This window comes from Protopterus annectens, chromosome 6.part0 (assembly GCF_019279795.1).
Source record: "Protopterus annectens isolate FY-2018-M chromosome 6.part0, PAN1.0, whole genome shotgun sequence".
Lineage (NCBI taxonomy): Eukaryota > Metazoa > Chordata > Ceratodontiformes > Protopteridae > Protopterus > Protopterus annectens.
Window position 1 is genome coordinate 264,669,156 of NC_056737.1, and position 23,509 is coordinate 264,692,664.

The 23,509-nt window shown below is 33.8% G+C and overlaps 1 protein-coding gene across 1 annotated transcript in view; it reads right to left on the reverse strand.

Moving 5' to 3' along the window:
- LOC122803821 (cytosolic phospholipase A2 zeta-like) overlaps nucleotides 1-23,509 on the reverse strand; it is a 620,934-nt gene that overhangs the window by 584,282 nt on the left and 13,143 nt on the right. The window contains exon 4 of the mRNA XM_044073506.1: nucleotides 4,984-5,112. Coding sequence (XP_043929441.1) covers nucleotides 4,984-5,112 — 129 coding nt within the window. The remainder of the gene's footprint in view (nucleotides 1-4,983; nucleotides 5,113-23,509) is intronic.

The following is a 23,509-nucleotide window of genomic DNA, read 5'->3' on the forward strand; positions in this document are numbered from 1 at the left end:
AATAGGCAAGAATAAATTCTATACATACAGAAAGAGACATAGAGAAAGGGAGAATTTTGTGTGGCCACAGAGTAGTATGCCTTTAGGGAGGTGAGCAGAAAAAAAGGGAGTACCCACAGAAAACGTACACAGACACAGGAAGAACATGTATACTCCACTCCGACACTGACCAGCAATCAGAGCTGAATCCCAGACCATGGAGGTATAAGGCAAGGATTTTACCAGTGAGCTATTATGCTGCCCTAAAGTAGGTAGGCAGGAAGATATAAGGAAGCTGTGGAGAGGAAGGATGTGCCCAACTTGTATAATGTGTTAAACTTCACCACAATTAATCAAGGAAAAGAGGAAGTTTAGAAAATGAAGATAAAATAAAAGACAGACTGGATGGGTTAAATAACCTGGAAAAAGAGGACTGGGTGGAAAAGATTCTGAGGGTGGTACAATGGTACAGGTTGATATCTGGGATGCTGACTGGCCTAGTGGTGAGGAAGTACACCATGACACTTGATTTTGAGTTTATATATGGCAACAAATCAGAGGAACGTGTGTCTGTGCAGTCAATATAAAACCACCATGTCAGCCATTCCTTTTAGTTTATACACGGGGGCTGGTTAATGCAATATAGTAAACTTACAAACATAAGGGGAGCAGGGTAAGAAGAGAGAGGTGAGAACAGATCACCAGATGACATCATTATAATTGATGCAACTTTCACTTTTCAAGCTGATTTAGAAGTTATGATTTGGTTAGATGGCTTGTTTAATCACATAGTATGCTAGTGAAGTGTGACAGATGCAAACCTTCATCTAAAGCACTTACTATAGTAATAGCATGATTAGGTCAGGGGTAAGGTGCAAGAAGGATGCCAATGGATGTGGCTTTCCTGGATTTTAGCAAGATCATAAACTCTGGCTTACATTAAGATTCTGGCTGAAAAATTAAGGGTTATAACATGCTGTTGTGTCACTCAGACTTTTAAGGGCACATTCTGGAGTCTGCATTGTATAGCATTACAGAACCAATAAACGCAGAGCTAATTTATTTGAGGGTAACTCCATTATAGTGGTAGTCCACTAGGAAGAATGGCATGGATAAAGAGATGGTTGAAAGATCATATAGTTCATCTGAAGGAGCTAAAAGGCTTGAATGTACCGAAGCACAAAAGGCAAACCACTTCACTTTGTACCACAGGACTGTGGTCAGGGAAAACTTTATGTATGAGTACATAGCCAAGGGTATAGCTCTCAACCAGTAGACAATGAAAATAGGTACAAAGGCTCATGAAAAATTAGTACAGTCAGTCATAAACCTAGGCAGCTCAGCTTAGCATATAATTTGAATAACAAGTAGCACATAACTTATTCAATTTGCAGTAGAACTGTGGGATATTACCCAGACACAAGTTTAAAAACTGACAATGCAAAAAGTATGCAAAATATAAGCATATTATCAAAACCACAGTATCATTTCAGTAGACTTTAATGAGCAAAGTTGCAAAAATCTACTTCATGAAGTCATCTATTTATTGCTGGGAAAAGGACAATACAAAATATGGGTCTTCTTTCTATTAATTAGTGGTGTCACAAGAATTGTGTTCATGTAGTCTGGTTTCCTTTGTACTGACCAGCTGGATGATTGGAAGGGGATGGTTCAGAAAATTATATGAATCAGTAAATGACGCCTGAAATGGAAATATGCCTCCAAAAAAGTGCATCATGGGAAAGGGGTAGATTAATGCTGAAAAAAGTACATACCTTCAAAATAAGCACAGTTGGAAGGTCTGGCCAAAGATATATATCCCAAAGATGTAGAGGGGGCTGTCTTCCTTATAGTGTATTGGTGAAACTTTACTTGGAGTAATATACATAATTTTGGAGGATATAAGTCAAAAAAGCACATAGAGGTAATTGGGTTGTTCCAAAGAGGAGTAACTTAAATAATGAAAGAAAGAGAAGATTGGAATGTGAAAACAGATCAAACTGTCAGGTGTATAGATAATAGGATGGAATGGATGGAAAAAAACAATGCAAACTAGACCCACCAGATTTTAAGTGATAATGTGGGTGACGTGGAACTTTACAAGGGTGAGGAGAAAGACTCATGAATGCTCAAGGAAAGAAAATTGAAGTCAAAGGAGGGGACAATATCTTATACACAAGCAGTATAGAAGTTAGTCTATGTGGAATGCCTTGTCTGAAGGGACAGCATTAATTTATTTGAAAATAATTGAATTAAGGGGCATTTAAGGCTAAGCTGATAGACTACATTTTTTTCTTTTCTCATGTTTTTGCTATGCAGACAATGGGCAGATTTTGGCTTTCAAGTACATTAAAATAATTTACAACCATTTATACTATTCCATATAAATATTTAAATCCCATGTGATATAAGGTAGTGTACAACAATTCATGCTCTTCTATTGCTTGTTTAATGCATAACTCAGATGGTAACTGATGTTGTAAATTAGAATGTGTAAATGTGATATCTGGATTCAGTTTTACTTGTATGAAACTGTTGTTGTTGTTGAACCTTTAGGTCCAGGACATGGCTTAAAGGGTCTCTGGACAGTCCACCTACTTGTGAAACAAACAAACCAATCAATAAAATGACAGCATGTAAACATTCATATCCTGTGTGATATAAAGTACTGTACTATAATTTCTATTAGGGTACTGACATTGTGAGTTAGAATGTGTTACTGTGCTATCTAGATTCAATTTTGTTTGTATGGATCTGTTGTTGTTGTTGAACCTTCAGACCCAAGACACAGCTAAAAAGGGTCTCTGGACAGTCCACCTACCCTGTGAAACACATAAACAAACAGATAAATAAAATGACTGAAGGATTCAGTGAAGGATGGTTAAGGAGGAAAAAAGTAGCAGAAGTATTTTCTGAGTGCAGATGTGTGATGATTCTTCTGGCTAATATGTCTTTTTCCAGTTCATTTCTATAGCCATGTCAAGACACAATGCACAGATAACCTGTCATTAATCCAGTAATAACAGAATAAATTCAATCAAGGGCATATTATTTAAGTAACATGAGCCTATAATACTGAAATATCACAGTACTTCAAACAAAAAAGCAATAAGGTGAAGTAAAACTGATGTTAATAAAAAATAAAGTGATGGGAGCTGAAAACAGATAACTGGTTTGCATTAGTGATGCATCCCTCTACAGGTTCACAATCAGAAAGGAATAAGAAGACTTTTGGTGCACCATACCTGGACTGTTTGATGTGTCACACAGAAAAGGCGATGCATAATGATAATCAGTTACCACTAATACAATTCTGTTTGATACAAATCTGTCAACTGCAAGACAGCCTTGAAGGCAGATTCAAATCCAAATTATTGTGTTCAGATGGCAGTCTGGACTGCCACAAATGACACATAACTGACTGAGAAATTTGTAATTTACAGGTAAAGGTACCAAGAAGGTGTATACTCTGGGTCTACTTCAGAAGACTGAAAAAACAAAAGACTGAATCCCAAAAGACTGAAAATTCAAAATACCAAATGATGAAATTTGCCCCTTCTCCACTGTTGTGCGATCTTGGAGTTGGCATATATAGTTAGCAGGAGGTTACCCCCCCCAACATGAGGGGTGCAAGGGGGCTCAGCCTCTGCATTAAAAATGTGCTCCATATTTTGAATTTTCAGTCTTTCAGGATTCAGTCTTTTGGTTTGTCAGTTTACTGAAGTAGACCCATGTACTCCATATAGTTTTTGCAGGTTCCTATGAGTACAACAAAAAAGCATTATGTTGAATGCATTTTCATCGACACATGTAGAGTGAAGAGGCAAAACAGCGAAGTGGCTGTTCAGCAAATTCTTTCCCTGGGAAAGAAGTCGCTTGACTGCTTCATTGTTTTGCCGTGTTCTGAAGTGTAGTGTGGTCCCTTGTCCAGTATAGCTCCGGAGCATGATTGTGCAACAGTTACTGACCTTAGGGTTAGGGTGCGGGTTAAGGTAAGTGCATATATATGAAAGTGTTTACTGTTTTATATTTTGTGTTAGATGTATGGTTGAATTATGTGTGTATGTGTTTTCAGTTGTTACTTTTGTTTTGGGGGGATAGAATTAGGGTTAAGGTAAGTGTGTATCTGTTTGGAGCTGTTTATGTAAATGTGCGAGAGTTACTGATCTTAGGGTTAGGGTGTGGGTTAAGGTAAGTGCATATGGTTTAAAATGTTTACTGTTTTTTTTTCGTTAAATGTATAGTTGGGTTATGTGCATATGTGTATTTAGTTATTTATTGGTTTTTGGGGGGTATAATAAGGATTGGGTATATGTGTATGTGTTTGGAAGTGTGTAATGTTTTTTTTTTTTTTTTTGCGGGGGTTGGAACAGCGATTTCTTTCCCTAGGAAAGAATTTGCTGTTCTGTGGATTTGACATTTTCAGCTTTGCTGAAAATGTGTCGATGTAACATCGTTCACTGTTTTTAGTGTTTGATGTTGCAATATAGACCCATTTTTTGCATGTGTATAAAACCTCTAGGTAGTAGGTATTAGTTTTTCAGACTGGGATTGAGATGATTTAAGTTAGGAATATACGGCTGCAGGTACTGTTCTGAGTTTTCCTATAGCCATCATCATCAGGTTATTTTAGCGGTACAGTATTCCAGATTCACTCAGGAGTACTAACCTCTAGTATCAGGGAGATGGCGTCAGACATGGTAGTACCTGTCTGAATTTAGTCACTCAGGAGTACTAACCTCTGGTTTCAGGGAGACGGTGTTGGACATGGTAATACCTGCTTGAATTTAGTCACTCAGGAGTACTTACCTCTGGTATCAGGGAGACGGTGTCGGACATGTTAATACCTGTCTGAATTTAGTCACTCAGGAGTACTAACCTCTGTTATCAGGGAGATGGTGTCAGACATGGTAGTACCTGCCTGAATTTAGTCACTCTGGTGTCAAGGAGATGGTGTCAGACATGGTGGTTCCAGCCTGAATTTAGTCTCTCAGCAGTACTTACCTCTGGTATCAGGGAGATGCTGTCAGAGATGGTAGTTCCTGGTGGAATTTTGTCCACATCGAGCAGCAGTCTAGCAACACAGTCATTGTTGAACTTATCTTCATCATAGACAGAGAGCTCCAAAATGTTCTAAGTGAAACAAATAAATAATTAAGATGTCTGTAAATTCAACATGTTTTCTATGCCTGCATATCACTGAAAATAACATAAGTAAAACAGCATGGTGTGATAAAATACCACAAGCTAGATGTTCCATGCAGGATTAGCTCTAGAGATTGTAATAACTTTTGTAAATGCTTATGTACACTGGGGAGTTCTAAACTAGGAGCTGGTTGTGTTCCTTTTGGCCTGAAATACCAAGGTGTCAATTTAAGCTGAAAATGCAATGCTATGAAGAAAAAAAAAAACAATTTTAGATGAAATAATCATCTAATTTCTTTGTTGGGAAAGAGCAGTATTTGAAAGCAAAAATGTTGCCCTCTTTAAATTATCTGCTGCACACACCTCCTACTCTCCTTATGACAGTCTGGCTCTCCCACATAATAAAATAGGTTTGACAATTCATTTAGAAAAAAAGAGTTATCCTAGAGTTATTGATTTATGAAGGTGATGTTTGAGCTTCCACTTCTCACGTTTTTCATCAGTGCTAAAATGTTGCCAACCACTTAGTCAATAAGAATGATACATACGCTCCCAGATCAAAAATTAAGAAATAATCTTGTTGTTTAGGATTAGACTTTATATTCAGTAAACATGGTTCAGATTCATCAACCAAATGCAAACTCTCCAAGTTTATTAGGGGTCTCATGAAACTGCATGACTTCTTTGATCCTTAGACACTTTCATAAAGCTCTCTTTCCAGAAGGAAAGGATTATGCCATCTGAATCTATCTCAGAAAACAAGGGGTGTGTGTGTGTGTGTGTGTGTGTGTGTGTGTGTGTGTGTGTGTGTGGGTGTGTGTACACGCGTGGATTGGTGTATGTGTGTGTAAAAAATAGAAAATATATCAGATGTAGAAAACTTGATATCTAACTTGGATAAAGATTTACATAGGAGATTTGATAGGTAAAATATGAGGATATGAGGGTGGCTCAACCTGAACTGAAAAAATTCATGTTTCAAGCTGGTCAATATCTGAGACAAAAATGACAGATAAATATACTGCAAGATTTGATAAGATATCATCTAAGCTCCTTGCCAATATTCTGATTCTGTGTTATAGCTCTAACAATATAACATGTGTCAAAGAAAATGATCTCATATATAGTAAACCAAAAGAAATATTGTGTCTTCTTTGAGAGCTACAAATCAATATATATATATATATATATATATATATATATATATATATATATATGTGTGTTTCTAAAATCCCATATTAATTATGACTACTTAGATGTTATTAATCTTACACCAGAACATCCATAAATGGTGATGCATTTATAAAAGTTATTATCTATCCAGGAAGTGAAGGAACATTTTGTCTCTCTACATATGGATGGTCTTGATATGCCCTTTTATAGGAAATATACGTTTAAATTAATCCCAATCTTTACAGATTTGTCAGTATGGTTAAATGAAAAAAATAAAACATATATAACTATTTCAATTAATTCTCTACTATTTTTTAAACCCATGAAGACCTTTTTGTAAGCTAATAACCCCCCCATGGCTTTAAGAAATTTAGATAAATGACTTGCAGTAATCTTAGCTAATCATTTTTTAATTAGCAGTTGACTGCATAATCTTGAGGATTCAGTCTGGCTTTATGAAGAAGAAACCAGCTCAGACAATAACAATGTTTGAACGTATTTTATTTCAAAATAATTCAAAGGCGGATTATGTTCTTGGCACCAGTAAAGCTTTTTATAGTGTTCATATTTTATTTTCCAATGATATACTAAGAAAATAAATAAAATTTACCTAACCCCTATATTAAAGCTGCAAAACTATTATATGATTTGGCATCTACTTCCCCTGTAATTAATAGTTTCAGTTCTTCCTATCTTAACATGTATATAAACTGGTACTCGCTGAGGCTGCCTTCTATTGCCATATCTTTTCTTTTTCCCTCTCTTTCTCTGTCTTTTGAGCCACTTTTTGCACATATAACAAGACAGCTGAACCACCTGGGAATAAATTTCAGTAAGAGGACAATAAACATTACATCATTGGATAAGAATATCATATTCTGCTTCAATGGTCCAAATAAGCCATATAGAAATTTTTGAAACTAGAAGAATACAGTAAAGCCTCAAACTATATATCAAGCATCAACATATGTAGTCTAACTGGGTCTACTTCAGAACGTCGAAGACCCATATTATCAAATTACAAAACATCAAGACCAGAATAGTGAAATCCCAGTTAATCTAAACTGTACATTACCGAAACCTGGAACACTGAATCATCCAACTTACCAGAAGTCCGGTCTTCACATTTTGAGAAATATGAACATTGTCATTATTGTAGAAATAAAACCGTAGTTTTGGGAAAATATTTTTCTTAATTACTGAAACATTTATCAACAGATTAAACTTACATTTGGGCCAAGATTCCATGTTGTTTGTGATAGTATTGGATATCTGACCCATATTAGTGCATGGAAACCTATCTCAATCAATTTAGTATTGGATATCTGACCCATATTAGTGCATGGAAACCTATCTCAATCAATTTTATGTTTTGATGTCCTACTGTTTGTGCTCATTTAGTGAGTTATTGACCTTGGGTTTAAAATTACCATAATGTTCAAGAGCTGAAGATGCATAGTTAGGTGGGCCTACTTCAAAATGTCAAAGACACATTAGCAAATTACAAAACATCGAGAACGGAATAGAGAAACCCCAGTTAATCAAAACCTTACCATATCAAAACCCGGAACATCGAATAATCCAACTTACCAGAAGTCCAGTCTTCACTTAAAGGAACACTTCTGTGTCCCTGCATTTAAAATCAGGCTACACTAAATCTGTCTCAAGAGTTTTAAATGGAGATTGCAGTACAGTGAGGATCAGGAAATCTACCCGTTTCTCACTGTAGTACAATCTCAAAGTTGGTATTTATAATTTAGTGGGAGTTTGGGGGGAACAGGGGGAGCTTGCCCCCTGCAGAACTGCTGAGACAGATTTAATGTAGCCTGATTAAAAAAGAAGTATGGGCATGGGAAAGAAAAATAAATCTGATATGGTACAGTATTTATGCAAAGGAAAAAGCTAAATTAATCAACACAAAAAAGCAGCCTCAAAGATATTCAAAGAGAAATACAGATAAAGGCATCCAGATATGGAAAATTTCACAATAAAAAAAATAAGATCACAAAGAGGGAATGTAGAAGAGAGGATTACTAAAGTAGAAGTTAAAAAAATAGAAGTTGAAGTTGTAATACTTGCAAAGTGAAGGATTTTGTGTAGAAAGTCTAACACAGGTTATATCAGAGTATAATGGAACAACAAGTCCCCAAAGTAAGGAGAAACAGGAGTAGCAGAAGACATCTTAAGAAGAGATATGGACATGGGGAAGAAAAAGAGATTTATTATGGTACAATATTTATGCAAAGGAAAAACAAAACTAATCAATACAAAAAGAGCAGCACCAAAGATATTTGAAGCGAAATACAGGCAAAGGCATCCGGACATGAAAAATTTTACAATACAAAAGAAAGAGAAAGAAAAGAAAGAGAAAAGTAAAAATGAGGATTAGTAATGGAGACGTTAACAAAATAGAAACTGAGATTATAGAGTACCTGCAAAGTGAAGGATCTAGTGTAGAAAATCTAACTCAGATAATATCTAGATAGAGTAATGGTTCCCCAAATTAAGGAGAAACCAGTGGAGCAGGAAATGTTTGATCAGTTGCCATTTGAAGATACTTTGGAGCCTTCCACAGGAAACTGATACAAAAGTTCAGTTGGAGTTGCACAGCAAGGGAAGGAACAGGAAACTGTGACAACTCTGATGCAGTCAATGTTGTGGAGTGATAGGCCAGTGAGTTCCCATATGAAAGAGCAACAGATGAGACAGTATGAAGCTGAAGAGAATGTGGCACAGGAAGATGCTCTGGAACTTTCTATAGAATGCCCACAGGAAATGGAGAACACAGAATGTGCCCTCAGTTTAGAAGAAAAATGATCTAAGGGAAGTGTTGCTTGATTTAATAGAGATGGACAGATATTAAGATCAATGAAAGAAGGGGCGTGGCCAAGGATGAACACAGGATAGCAGCAGATTTCTTCAGCTCCACCAATTTCATTACACTGACAGGAATTAATTACTTAAAAAATTAATTTTTGAAGTAATTTTCTTTCTAAATATGTTTGTTTTATATAGTTCTTGAACTATATCTAAAAAAGAAAGGAAATTTTAACAATATTCCTGTCAGAAATCACATTGGAAATTTTCCTGTCAGTTTATCAGTCTGAAATGAGTTCCAGTAAGACAAATTCTCAAGACTCCAGCATCAAGAAAGAACTTCAGTCTCTGATAACTATAATCCAACAACTTACTGCTAAGATGGATAAAATGGATACTAAAATTGATACCTTCATAGAAAAAACTACAAAACAAATAGACTTGTTACATATAGACCTGCAACAACAGAAGATCCAGATGACAGGCATAGAAGAAGCTGTGAAGGACATGGAAAATAGAATCCAAGAAGAGGAAATCAACATTGAGTTTCTGCTGAAACAAAACACACATTTACAAACAAAGCTGGATGACTTGGAAAATAGATCTAGGCGCAATAACATTAGGATTTTTGGACTGCCAGAAAATATTGACGGTAACAATATTACTTCTTTTTTAACAACATGGCTCCCTAAAACTTTAGACTTACCAGAAGCATTCTCTTTTGGTATCAAAAGAGCACATAGATATATAGCTAATACTAACTCTAACAAAAACTATCCTAGATCAGTTATAGTTAGATTTCTATCATCTTTTGATAAAGAGATGGTTCTTAAATCTGCTTGGGCTAAAGCTCCTGTTAAGATTAATGAGACAACTGTGCATTTTGACAATGACTATTCTTCCTTGGTAATAGCTAAAAGAAAAGTTTTTCTGCCACTAATAAGGGAGCTTAAAAGTGCACAGTTTAAAACATACCTTCTGTTTCCTGCCAAGCTAAAAATCTTCCTTCCTGATGGTCCTAAAATTTTGATGACTTAGACTCTGCTTTACTGTTTATCAAAAAAATAAGATTTTGGATAAAATAGAGGAAATGGAATGGGCTAGTCCTTCATTAAAGAGACTGGCAACTGAAACTTCATGGAAGACTTCAGAGAAGAAGAAGAGACTAAAGAACAAATGATTTGTTCTATGTTTTTTTTTTTTCTCTCATCATTTTACTTCATTATTAATCTTTTTAAATATAGTTCCTGCATTTCCAGAAAGCCACAAATGTTCTGAAAAAGATTTAATCAAAGTTATTCTCTGTGTGCAAAGAAATGTTTTGTTTCATAACCAGTCAAAATATCTGAGGAACTAATAACAAGCTATTATTCAATTTGTTTCTCTTTCTGAAAAGAGAAGTAAGGTCAGTAATTTGATACATTTTTTCTTTTTTTATCTCCTTTTCTTCTTTACTTTGCTTAAACAATGACAGTCTATTTAGATTATGTAGTGGGTAAAGGTTGAGTGAGGGCCGGGAGTGAAAAATAATGAAAATATGATAAATGGACTACTAACATATTTATTCCTTGTAAAAGTTTATATGTTCTTCAAATGCTATTCCTAATTATACTTTCTTGATTATACTGCTTATGCTTGTTTGTAAATAATCTGTCATGCTTTAACTAATAATAATTAGAACTAAATAATAGTAAATAATATGTTTTAGTTTTAACTCTATTAATATAAACAGTAAGTAATATTCCATTGTATATACTTCTTATAGCTTTCTCTTACATTTTTTTTATTTCTGCTTTACACTCTTTTATTTTCTACTCTCTTTTTCTTTTCTTTATTCCTTCTCTTTATTTTTTTTCTCATATTAATATATAGAAATGCTTTTGATCATATAGACACAGTAAATAATAGAATTTGCATAAAAATTGAGTTGGGACAAAAATATTGAGTTTTATTACTTATTAATAACTTTGGGCTTAATTTCACTTACATAAAGGCTGTAATAACCTGTAAAATACATTGCGAAGGTTTTGTCATGTTTAGATGCATTTACACTGCTAAATGAATGTTTGTCACTAGTTTTTACAAGTTTCCTGCCAAAATGTTAAGGGAGACAATCTGGGATGTGGGCTACCTCATGAACAGTGTCCTCGAGTTGTTTCAAAAGCTTCAACTCTCAGAATTCTCACAGAGAAGCTGAAAGCAGTCAATCTGACCTTTGACCCAAATATCACACTGACACATCACAGATTCAGGAAGAACACTCTACCAGGAAGTAGAACTGATGCAAATGCGACTATGTGAAGGAAAATGAACTCTTTGACATTTAAATGTGAGTTATTTTATATAATTACTTAAATATCTATGTTATAATTCATAAAATATGTCAGTTATAATGATTTTAAATGATGCAGTTTCTTGTAGTAAGTAAATGTCTTATTTTAGAAGGCATAGAAAATGAAACATTTATTCAAGTGTTTTTGAAAATCTACTTGACTGCAGCATACTAATCTGTGTTAGAAACTTATGTTCCAAACATATACATTACTATAACTCATTTAATTCATCTGATTGACAAGCATAAATAACTTTATAACTCTATTCTGGAAGAAATTGTCATGTGATATATTTTAAAGCAGTAGTATAGACATACAAAATACAGATGTTTTTTTTTACAATAATGCAAGTGTTTCTGAGAATTTGCATGACTATGCAGTATGATTTATAACAATTTCTATAAATATAATATTTTATTCTATTGACAATAATGAGTATGAGTAAAATGCTCATATACAAGCAATTCAGGGTTTTTGGAAGCTGTTGACTGCATTTACATGACAGAAAATAGATGCATCTTAATATATGTAATGTCTGAACCATATTAGCCAACGTTTTTGATTTAAATGAATGTTAGAACTTATTTTTACATACTTTGAATAAATCAATATGTAAATATGCCTTCCTTTTTTTTTTCTCTTTCTTTCACTCTCTCCCTCTTTCATGTCTTTTATTTCTCTCTCCTCTTGATTCCTAATATCAAGTTTATTTGAATGCTATTTGAATACAAGTGTATTATATTACATAGATGTATATAGTAGTATGAATAGTTTTAAAAAAAAGTTTATTTTAGTTTATATGATGCTGTTTTATCAAATGTGTAGTCTTGTCTTGCTAGATAATTGAATTGAAAGCTGTTAATTTAAGTTAAATATAACCAGTATTAAATTGATAAGGTGGTAGCTGAGGTACTGCTGCTTAGGTAGGGGTTAACTTGAGTGGTAAATACTACTCTAAGTTGGAGTTTTAACTCCAGGCTGGATGCAAGGTTTAATCCTTACATTATTTTCACTTGTTCATTGTTATATGTATATAGTTTTGACATCCACAATATATTTTGTACACTCATTGTCACAACAAACAAAATTGAATCCTATACAAAATCCCATAAGAGATTCAATAAATACAGCTATATTTAAAGGTACACCTAAAGGAGGAGATGTAACATTACTTATGTTGTTATTTGTTATTTTGATCATAAGATTCTTACGTTTTAAAAATGCCAAATGACATCTTTAAAAGGAATTTCTTTAAACATTAATGGATTGAATAATCTGTGTAAAAGGGCAAGCCTAATAAGATACATTAATTTACATAAGGCCAACTTAGTCTTCCTGCAAGAAACCCATCTCTTGAAAAAAGATATTGATAAACTAGCCACACACAAATATACAGTATTGGTTAGTTCAGAGCACACTCAGAAAAAAAGAGGAGTGGCTATTTTATGGCATAAAAGTATGCCCATTCCTAAAACCATTAAGTCTTATCAGGATGACAAAGGAATGTTTTGTATGGTTACAATACAAATTAATGGGAAGACTTGCACTTTAATTAATGTATATTGGATACCTGGAATTGGTATTAATACAGTGAAACATCATCTTGATAAGATCATATCATTCTCTATAGGAGATATTATTTTAGCTGATGACTTTAATTGTATACTACATGAAAGTGATACTACCACTATAGGAAAAAGAATTACATCTAATGCAAAACATTTAAATGATTTTGCTAATTCTTATCATTTGAATGATATTAATAATCAGATAGATTCAAAATCATTACCATACACCTTTTTTCTAACAGATACAAAACTTATTCAAAAATAGATAGGGTCTTTATTTCTAACCAGATGGTAACAGATTTAATTAATTCCAAAATCATTTCATGTCCTATATCTGATCATAATTCAATTGTTTTTGAATTCATGATAAAAATACTCATAATGTTCAGATTAAAAGGATACCAGCATACTTAACTCAACTAAAAGACGATAAAGAATATATACTTTCAGAAGTACAACATTTTCTAGACATAAATAATACTCCTGAAGTCTCCATTGTCTATGTTTGGGATGCCTTAAAATCATATCTATATGGACAAAGTATAAGATGGTATAATAATAAAAGGAAATCTTGGGATAAGGAATTGTTAGATATTCAAAGTAAATTAGACTCTTATAAACATAATAATAAAGAAAATATTATGGATAAGAAAGTCATTGAAGAAATAAACAAACTAAATGAGAAATACAAAGAAATTTTAACTCATAAAGTTAAAATAACTCTAGAGAAATACAAGTTTTTGTCTTACTCAATAAGCCCCAAATACTTACATAGACTTAAAAATAAAACAAAAATGTTGAATAAACAAAACCATATCAAAGAAATCTTTTCTCTAAGGAAAAAGAAGAATGTTTCTAGTCTACCAGAAATACTAGATGAATTTAGAAATCACTTTCACAATATTAACAATAATAACATTAACATGGAACCTAAAGATAAAATAAAGGAGTTTATAACCACAAACATGAATAAAAAGCTTAATAAACAACTGATTAAACTATTGGACAAAAGTATTTCATATACAGAGGTTATTACACAAATAAATAAGCTTAAATCAAACAAAGCACCGGGTAATGATGGTATTATACCAGAGATATATAAAATCCTTTCTAAAAGTACATATTCATTAATACATAAGGTTTTTATTTTGGCCCAAACTGAGTTAATAACCCCCCCATCTTGGCAATATACATTTATTTTGCCAATTTTAAAACCTAATAAAGATCCAACTAGATGTACTTCATATCGGCCCATCTCATTACTTAATGTTGATTATAAAATGTTTATGAGTATTTTGCTGATAGATTGAAGACAATCATTCCCGGCATTATAGATATAGATCAGACAGGCTTCATTGTAAATAGAAATACTTTTGATAATATAAGAAGAACTTTAACATTAATTGATTTTGCAAATAGGAAAAGAAAGATTTAACACTTATTAGTCTTGATATAAGTTCAGCATTTGATTCAGTAAGTTGGGACTATCTGTTTACCTTACTGAAGTGCGCAAACTTCTCAGATGCATTTGTAAATCTAATTGAGCATTTATACAAAGGAACGTTGGCTTATATTAAGGTAGGAACATATGTTTCACATAAATACCCATTCTTAAAGGTACAAAACAAGGATGTCCACTTTCTCCACTATTATTCACTTTAGTAATGGAGCCTTGGGCTAATTTGATTAGAAACAGTACTGACATAGAGGGTTTTGAAATAGATGAAAATACAACATCCAAAATTCAACTTTTTGCAGATGATGTTCTAATTACATCAGCAGGATCTAATTCTTCTATGCAGTCTCTATTTGATAAAATGATGAATTTTAAAAGTATTTCTGGTTTAATATTCAATGAAGAAAAAACTAAAATACTACCTATATATACACGAAAAAATATTCTCATTAGTGATTTTACTAAATATGTACCCAATTCAGGTCAGATAACTTATTTAGGTATAATACTATCTAAAGATATTAAATCTATTATGTATAATAATTATAATACCTGTTTTCTTAATATACAAAATCTTTTTAATACCTAGAATAATATGTTTTTTACTATGGAGGAGAGACTTACAATTATTAAAATGATAATATCCCCCAAGATTTTATACTTAATACAATCAATAATACTTCCATCTACAAAAATAATTATCAAGAAACTGAATACACCAATGTTAAATTTCCTATGGGCACCTAAAAGACCTAGGATTGCATTAAAGAAACATACTAATAGCTGGTCTCAAGGGGGTATTTCTTTTCCAGACTTTAATTTATATACTATCTCTTCTATTGTAAAAGTTATTACTTTATTAATAGATCAGTCATATGTCACAAAATGGAAAGATTATTGGGAGCTAATTAGTATGCACTTCATGAAAATCTCCTTAACACATAAAAATATGATTGTAAATAACTCCATGTTATGGTTACTAAAGGAATTTTGTACTTCACCTATTACACCTAAACATATGGTTTGTTACCCATTAAATATTATTATTAGCTATCGTAACTTTATATTCATGTACCCTAAGTATAGGGAATGGAATTTTATTATATTCCCTATAATGTATACTCTGGGTATGCTTTTGTCATCTACTTCTGAAGGAACTCATTTAGCTATAGATAATGATCTAAAGTACTGGTATCAGTTGATATCTGATAATAAAGTTAAAAATCTAGATTTCTTAAAACAAGAATTTGATCTAAGAGAAACTTGCTGGTTGGAGGTTCAGACCTTTAGACAACATCTCATTGATAGAATAGATCTAATGTCTATAACAGTTAAAGAATCTATTCCAACACTGATTGATTACTTGATATTAAATTTACAACATAAAGTTTCTGATAAAGGTAAACTTTCATACATACATAAAATTATCAGACAAGAAACTTTTTACAGTGTAGATACATACTGGAATTATTTCACTTCTATTAATGGGGACCCACCAAATCAACAAGATAAACAATATATATTGGAATCTGCCTATAGAACTACATCTTCCATTGTCTGGAGACTTTATACATGGAAATTTTACATAGATCTTTTTATACACCTTTGATGATGAATAAAATAAATAATAAAGATAATATATGTAAGAGATGTAATGTAGAAATTAATGCTGACGGGGCTCATATGTTTTATGACTGTATAAAATTGAAAGAATACTGGAAGTCAGTTAATGAATTTTTGCAGGCTCTTGTTACAGATAATTTCATTATTTCTAAATCTCTTATATTATTCAACACACCTGTACCTCAAAGTGTTAAAAAGGTTAAGCTTCCCTTGTTATGGTCTATTCCAGCAGTGGCTAGGAAAATAATAACCAGAAATTGGATTTCAGATACACCTCCTTCGTTCAATGAATTTAAAAATGTTATGAATATAGTGTGTCATATGGAAATAAACACAATTAGGTCAAGAACAACTAGAAAAACATCTTATTATATTGTATGGGATAATTTACAAAATTTGTTAAAAAAATCCTAATTTCAATAGCATGGTATTTTAGTTTAATTAATTGATCTGATTGTAGTGGATGTCTTTTTAAATACTTTAGTTGTTTTGTTGAATGTTATAATCATATCTATTTTTAATTACTTGTATAAAATTGTTATGATATTTCTCTTGTATGTTAAAACAATAAACCTGTTTTGAAAAAAAAAAAAAGATCAATGAAAGAAATAGACTACAGAAAGTTAATAAAACCCAAAAAGTTCGAAGTTTGATAAAACAAATGAACACAGTAATTAGGATTGTCCACAGAGATTCATGCAATAAAACAGAAGTAAATAGGATACATTACTGTGCAGCTAAATTAATAACAGATAAAGTCTTACCACAAAAATACAGGGTAGTAAGGGAAAGGAAGGGGAGAAATCGAATTCCATCATGGAAGTATTGAATAGAGAAAACTATTAAGCAATTAAGCCAAGAAGTGTCACCATTTGAAGAGTATAGAAGATGGAACAGATCAAGAAAAATGCTCAGATAGATGTGATAAAAGCAATGCACAGTATCAGAACAGTTCGGGATCGTTCATGCACTATCGCAAATAATAAACTAAAAATATCAGCACAGGCAGAAAAACTTAGCAGATATGCAGATAAATATAAAGGAAAAGTATAAAATAAGCAATTTATTGATGACCCAAAAAAGTTTTATAGAGAATTGAAACTAAGGTAAAAGGAATTGAAACACCATCAAACAAACAGAAGAAATAGATACATTTTGGAGAAATATATATGAAGATCCTGTGGAACATAACAAAGATTCTAAATGGATAGAAGAAGTAAATGAAAGAATAAGATGTTCAAATGTACAGGATATGAAATGTGATGCATTAACGGGCAGAGAGATTGAAATAAAGGTAAGGAAAGCTCCTAATTGGAACCCCCCAGGCCCAAATGCAGTATATAACTTCTGGCTAAAACTATTAACATCTTTACACAAAGATTTAGCCGTGAGCAAGAACTATATATGTGCACACCCCGAACAGACACCAACCTGGTTAACAACAGGAAAAACAATACTTTAACTTAAGGACAAACCTGCAAGCTATCCTAAAAACTATAGACAAATAACTTGCCTTCCAACGATGTATAAACTATACACTGGAATTGATGCTGACAGAGTTTATAGTCATTTAGAAGAAAACTCAATCATGGCAATAGAGCAAAAGGGTAATAAAAGAAAGTCATATGGAACAAATGATCATTTGCTGTTAAATAAAGTCATAATAGAGAACTGTAAAAAGGGGAGGAACCTAAGTATGGCATGGATAGATTACAAAAAAGCATTTGACAGCATCCCACATTCATGGATAAAAGAGTGCATAAAAATGTATAAGATATACCCTGTACTGATCAATTACATTACAGCGACCATGAAACAGTGGCAAACCACTTTGCAGTTAAGCCATGTTAAAGGACAAATTATTATTCCAGGGATAAAAATTCAAAGGGGGATATTTCAGGGTGACTCTCAGTCACCGCTGCTCTTTTTTCTTGCCCTTAACCCATTAAACTGTCTAATTAACAGATTAGGTCATGGCTACAATCTAGCTCCCAGAAAACAACAAAGTGTAAAGACATTTCATCTTCTTTTTTGTAGATGATTTAAAACTGCATAGTTCATCAGATGAACTGAAAGCACAACTACAAGTGGTCAAAACTTTTTCAGATGATATAAGAATGTCATTTGGTCCTGATAAATGCGCAAAAGCAACCTTTAAAGTAGGAAAGTTGCAGCACCAAGAAAACAGCAGTTTGGGGCAAGAATGTGTTATAAAAGCAAGAGGGAGTGTATAAATATTTGGTAACTGATGAAGGATCAACAATAAAACATGAACAAGTGCAAATAAAACTCAGTAAGGATTATTTTAGAAGACTTAAATTAACACTGAAAACAGTGTTGACATCTAGGAACAAAATGCAAGCTATAAACCAATTTGTTTTTTGTCCTAACCTACAGTTTTTGAGTGACTGACTGGCCCCAAAAGATGTTGTATAGATTGGACAGGAAAACAAGAAGGATGCTTCATGCTCATCAAATGATTTATAAAAATGAGTGCATACCAAGTGATTTATAAAAATCAGTGCATACCAAGATTATATATCCCCCATTCTGAAGGAGGTATGGGGCTCCTCAAAAGTGATTACATGTATAGATCTGCAATTGTGAGACTGCATACATATCTGCTGACCTCACAAGACCCAAACGTACTGAAAGTGTTGAAATATGAGGAGATTAAGTCTAAGATAACTTCCATTCTTAGTTTAGCAGAAGCATATCAGCATCAAGTGGGAATGGAAATCAAACCAGAAGTAGATAAAAATCAGGCAGCAACTGAATGTGCCAAGAAAATAAAAGAAAGAATATATGATGAAGGATCAGATGACAAGGCAAGAAATGTGGAAAATGCATAAATATAGCTGCGAGTAAAGAAAACTCTTGGAACAATCTCAAGTCAATCAACACAGTAATGGTTAAAGAGAGGTGAACTTAAACCAAAAGACGAAAGGTTAATATTGGTGGCCCAAGATAGTGAACTACATACACATTGGTTTACAAAGGCCATTGAACATGTGACAAATGTAGGTTTTGCAAAAGACAATTGGAAACAGTTGCACATCTTGTTGCTGGCTGTGATATACTAATGGCAGAAGGAATGTACACTGAAAGACATAATAATGTGGCAAGACTGTTGCACTGGACATTATGAGACATTATAATATTGAAGGATTTATTTTATTTATTCATTTATTTTACATTTGTTTATCAGGAAAGTCCGAGTGGGATAAAGACCCATTTTCAGCAAAGGCCAAGGGAGAAAAGCTACATACAGAGAAATTACAAATGAACAGTATCTAACAATAACAATTGTCATGATAAAAGTATGTTAAAAAAAGGAAAAACTATTTATAAAAATATAGTAAGGAAGCAGGTACTCTACTGTGAATAAACATCCTTCAAACTCAAAGATAAGTACTCAAAAAATAAAGAAAATGAAAGAAGGACAAAACATGGCAGCGATAACTAAAAATACTTAATAAATGGGTACAAATCTATGATAGAAATTAATATGACCCGCAAAGATATTATTTTTCAAGACTAAATTATCTTCCCACTGAGCCAAAACTATATTGGCAAGCTGTTGGCACTCGAGGTGTCCATCGCTACACCCAGTTGTTGAAGATAATAGTCTTTTTCAAAAAGGAAAGCATTATTCTTGTCGCTTGTCCTTCTCTAACATAGATGACAAGCAGGAGGAGTATTTCATTTAGATGCTTTAATACACACAGAAACACATCAGGACGGATAGCAACATCATAAAATATAAACAAACAGACCTTACATATACACATGCTTACATTTCAACAGCTAACTACAAAATGGCAGTCAGGCTCGCACGTGCTCAGTATTTATACACTTGTGCAAGCCCTTGGACAGATTCTTAAAGGTACATACACACATATTGATCTACATCCTCCTTCTTAAAAAGACTGCCCATTGTGAAACAACATTAGAGTTAGACATGCATTATTAGAGACATTAGAAACAAAACCCAGTGTTCATGTCAAAGTTGCTTTATATCTGTTACAGGGCTGAGAGATGCGACCATATCTCATAACATAACAATCTGGACTAAATTTAACAGAGACAGTCTTCGGTGAACAACTCGTATCAGGAAGTTCTGGATTCATCACAGGAATGGGAATATTCCCTGGAACTTCCTCTGGAATGGAAACACCGGACAACTCTCTCTGAGATAAAGAGTCTTTCTCACAGGCTATGTGCTGTGGTATAGGCTCAGACACTGGTATTAAATGCTTCTGATTCCACCTAAAGTCTGCTCATTGTGATTCCACAATGTATGATCTCGGCTCTGGGCAAATACTCTTTACAACAGGAATCCGATCATAACCTCTGAACATCTGCATCCTTATCACTTCTTCTCATAATGGATTGAGTGGTTTGCTGGTTTTATCATAGTAGGACTTCTGGGTTAAACACTTCTTCAACATACTGGTTTTCACTGCCTTGTTGTTCTTGACACATGGAACCAAAAATTGACTACTGATTGGTAATGGATTGGTTATGTGGTTCTGGTTTGTCTCAACAGAAGTCTCTGAGCAGGTGAACCAAGATGATTATCACGAGAAACACTTCTGAGATCCAAGAGATTCAGGAAAACATCACTATTATTTCGTTTTGATTTCTCTAGTAACAGCTTTGCACTTTCAGCTGCGCATTCTGCCAAACCATTTAACTGTGGGCACTCAGGGCTGCATGTAACTCAAGGCTACATGTAACATGAGTAAAGTCCCATTCTTCAGCAAATCTTTTGAACTGCTGGCTTGTAAACTGTGTGTCAATGTCAGAAATAACTCTGTGCGGTCTACCATGTATTGCAAAATGACACTTCATCTTAGTAATGACAGCACTGGATGCTAGGTTAGAAAGTAAATCAATCTCGAACCAACTGGAGTAAGAATCTACTAACACCAAATAATGTTGACCATTCCACTCAAAGATGTTGGTGGCTACTGTCAACCAAGGTAGTTCCAGAATTTGGTTTAGCTGAAGTGGTTCATTCTGTTTATGTGGCTTAGTACTATTACACACTGAACAAAATGAAAGTGCTCTCTCAATGTCTAGTAACATAGAAGGCCAAAATACTAGGTCTCTCGCCCTTGTTTTGGTGGAATATGCTCCTGGGTGACCATGATACAAGAAAGTAATGTATTCTGGTTGCAAGGATTTTGGAAGAATTACTTTCGGACCTTTCATAATGATATAATTATCAGACAAAATCTCATCTCTGTATGGAAAATAAGGTTGCACTTCTTGAGGTAAATTAGATTGCTTTGATGGCTATCCTTGATTGATAAAGTGGTTGAGCCTTTGTAAAACTGGATCGGTGGCTGTGTGATCTCTCAGCTCATCAAGACATGTGCAAGAAAAATTTTCTCACTTCCATGACTTCAGAATCAAGGTTCTCATTCTCATGCTGCTCTGTTGTATTTCTGGGTGATCTGGATAATGTATCAACAAGATAAATAAGTTTCCCCTTACTTGTAGACAAAACTGAGATTATACTTTTGCAATCTCAGCTCATGCGTTGCAGTCTGGCTGGAGCTGAATGCAGAGGTTTTCTCAAGATAGTGACTAGAGGTTGGTGTTATGTTTTGATCTGGATAGGTCTACCATAAACATAATCATGGAACTTCAAACATGTAAACACAATTGTCAAAAGCTCTTTCTCCATCTGGGCGTACTGCATTTCAGTTTGGGTAAGAGTTCTCGATGCATAGGCAACAGGTTGATCCTCTTGTAGGATGACTGCACCAAGACCAAATTTCGAAGCATCACAGGAAAGTGTAACTGGTTTATGAACATCATAATATCTAAGAGTTGGTGGACTAGCAATTCTCTGTCTCAGGACATCAAATAGTCTTTGCTGTTGCTCTAACCAAGACCAGGATACATCTTTAAGTGTCAGCTCTCTGAGTGGTGCTGAAATTTGGCTCAAATTTGGAATGAACTTGCCTAGGTAGTTGACCATGCCAAGAAAACATTGCAGGGCTTGAACACTGTCTGGAGCTGGCATCTCATGAATGGCTGTTTGCTTTGAAGGGTCTGATCGTAGGCCTGTACTAGTAAATAAATGACCAACATAAGTAACTGTTTATAGCCTGAATTTGCATTTCTGTGGATTGAGCTTAGGATTCACTTGATATGCCCTTTCTAGAATTTTTATAAGGTTTATGCCATGTTCAGCTTCATCATTACCTTCTACTATTATGTCATCTACTATGATAGCACAAGGATACTCAGAAAATGTTTGCTCCATTGCACGCTGAAAGTAATTTGCAGAATTTATCCCAAATCGTATTCTCAAAAATCTGTACCATCCAAACGGAGTACTGAAAGTAGTGAGCAAAGACAATTTTTTGTCAAGCTAAATTTGCCAAAATGAACTCTCTGCATCTAAGACAGAAAAAACAGTGGTATTTCACATCAAGGCTGGGACTTCTTTGACTGTGTGCATTGAATAATGAGGTCTTTTAAATGCCTTGTTCAAATCTTGTGGATCAATACATATTCTGATGTCTTGGTAAACAGTACCAGGCTGTAATACAAAATGAGTTATTTTATTTCATTGAACAAAGTTATTAAGCGTTTTCGTCTATGCACAGCGTAGCCTTCATCAGAATACATTTCCTTACAGAAACAACTTCCTTAAATAAAAAATACTAACCAATCACAGACATAAATAAATTATCTAATTGATACACAAACACTACACTGCCCATTCACTCATTTAAAATGAGTATTATTAATCTATATTCTAACACTTTATACTTAAAACAAATGTATATTCAAACATAATTAAAAAGTCTGGTTTTTGAGTGCCCGTTCTGTCTTTCCCAAATAGGATGCTGAACGGGAGTTGCAAACAGCTAATTATACCATGACCCCCCATTAATATTCCAAAACGTGCACGCTGATTGGCCAGCGTGCACGTTGTAAATCGACTTATACTAATGGAAAAAGGTCCGGTCGCCCGGACTTTTTCCATTAGTATAAGTCTTTCTTTAAAACACTGTCTCGCTATGTTAAAAGAGTTTAACATAGTGACACAGGCTTAAAAAAAGCAACGGAGATCTCCGTTGCTTTTTTTAAAGCTGTCGCGCTATGTTAAACTCCTTTAACATAGCGACACAGAGTGTAAAAAGCAATGGAGATCTTGCTTTCTCCGTTGCTTTTTTTTTAAACCTGTCTCGCTATGTTAAATGGGTTTAACATAGCGAGACAGCTTTAAAATAAGTAACAGACATCTCTGTTGCTTACTTTAAAGCTGTCTCGCTATGTTAAACCCATTTAACATAGCAAAAAGTAAAAAGCAACGGAGATCTTGCTTTCTCCATTGCTTTTGGTTACAACTCTGATGTACTGCGAGGCATGCGCAGTACATCAGAATTGCC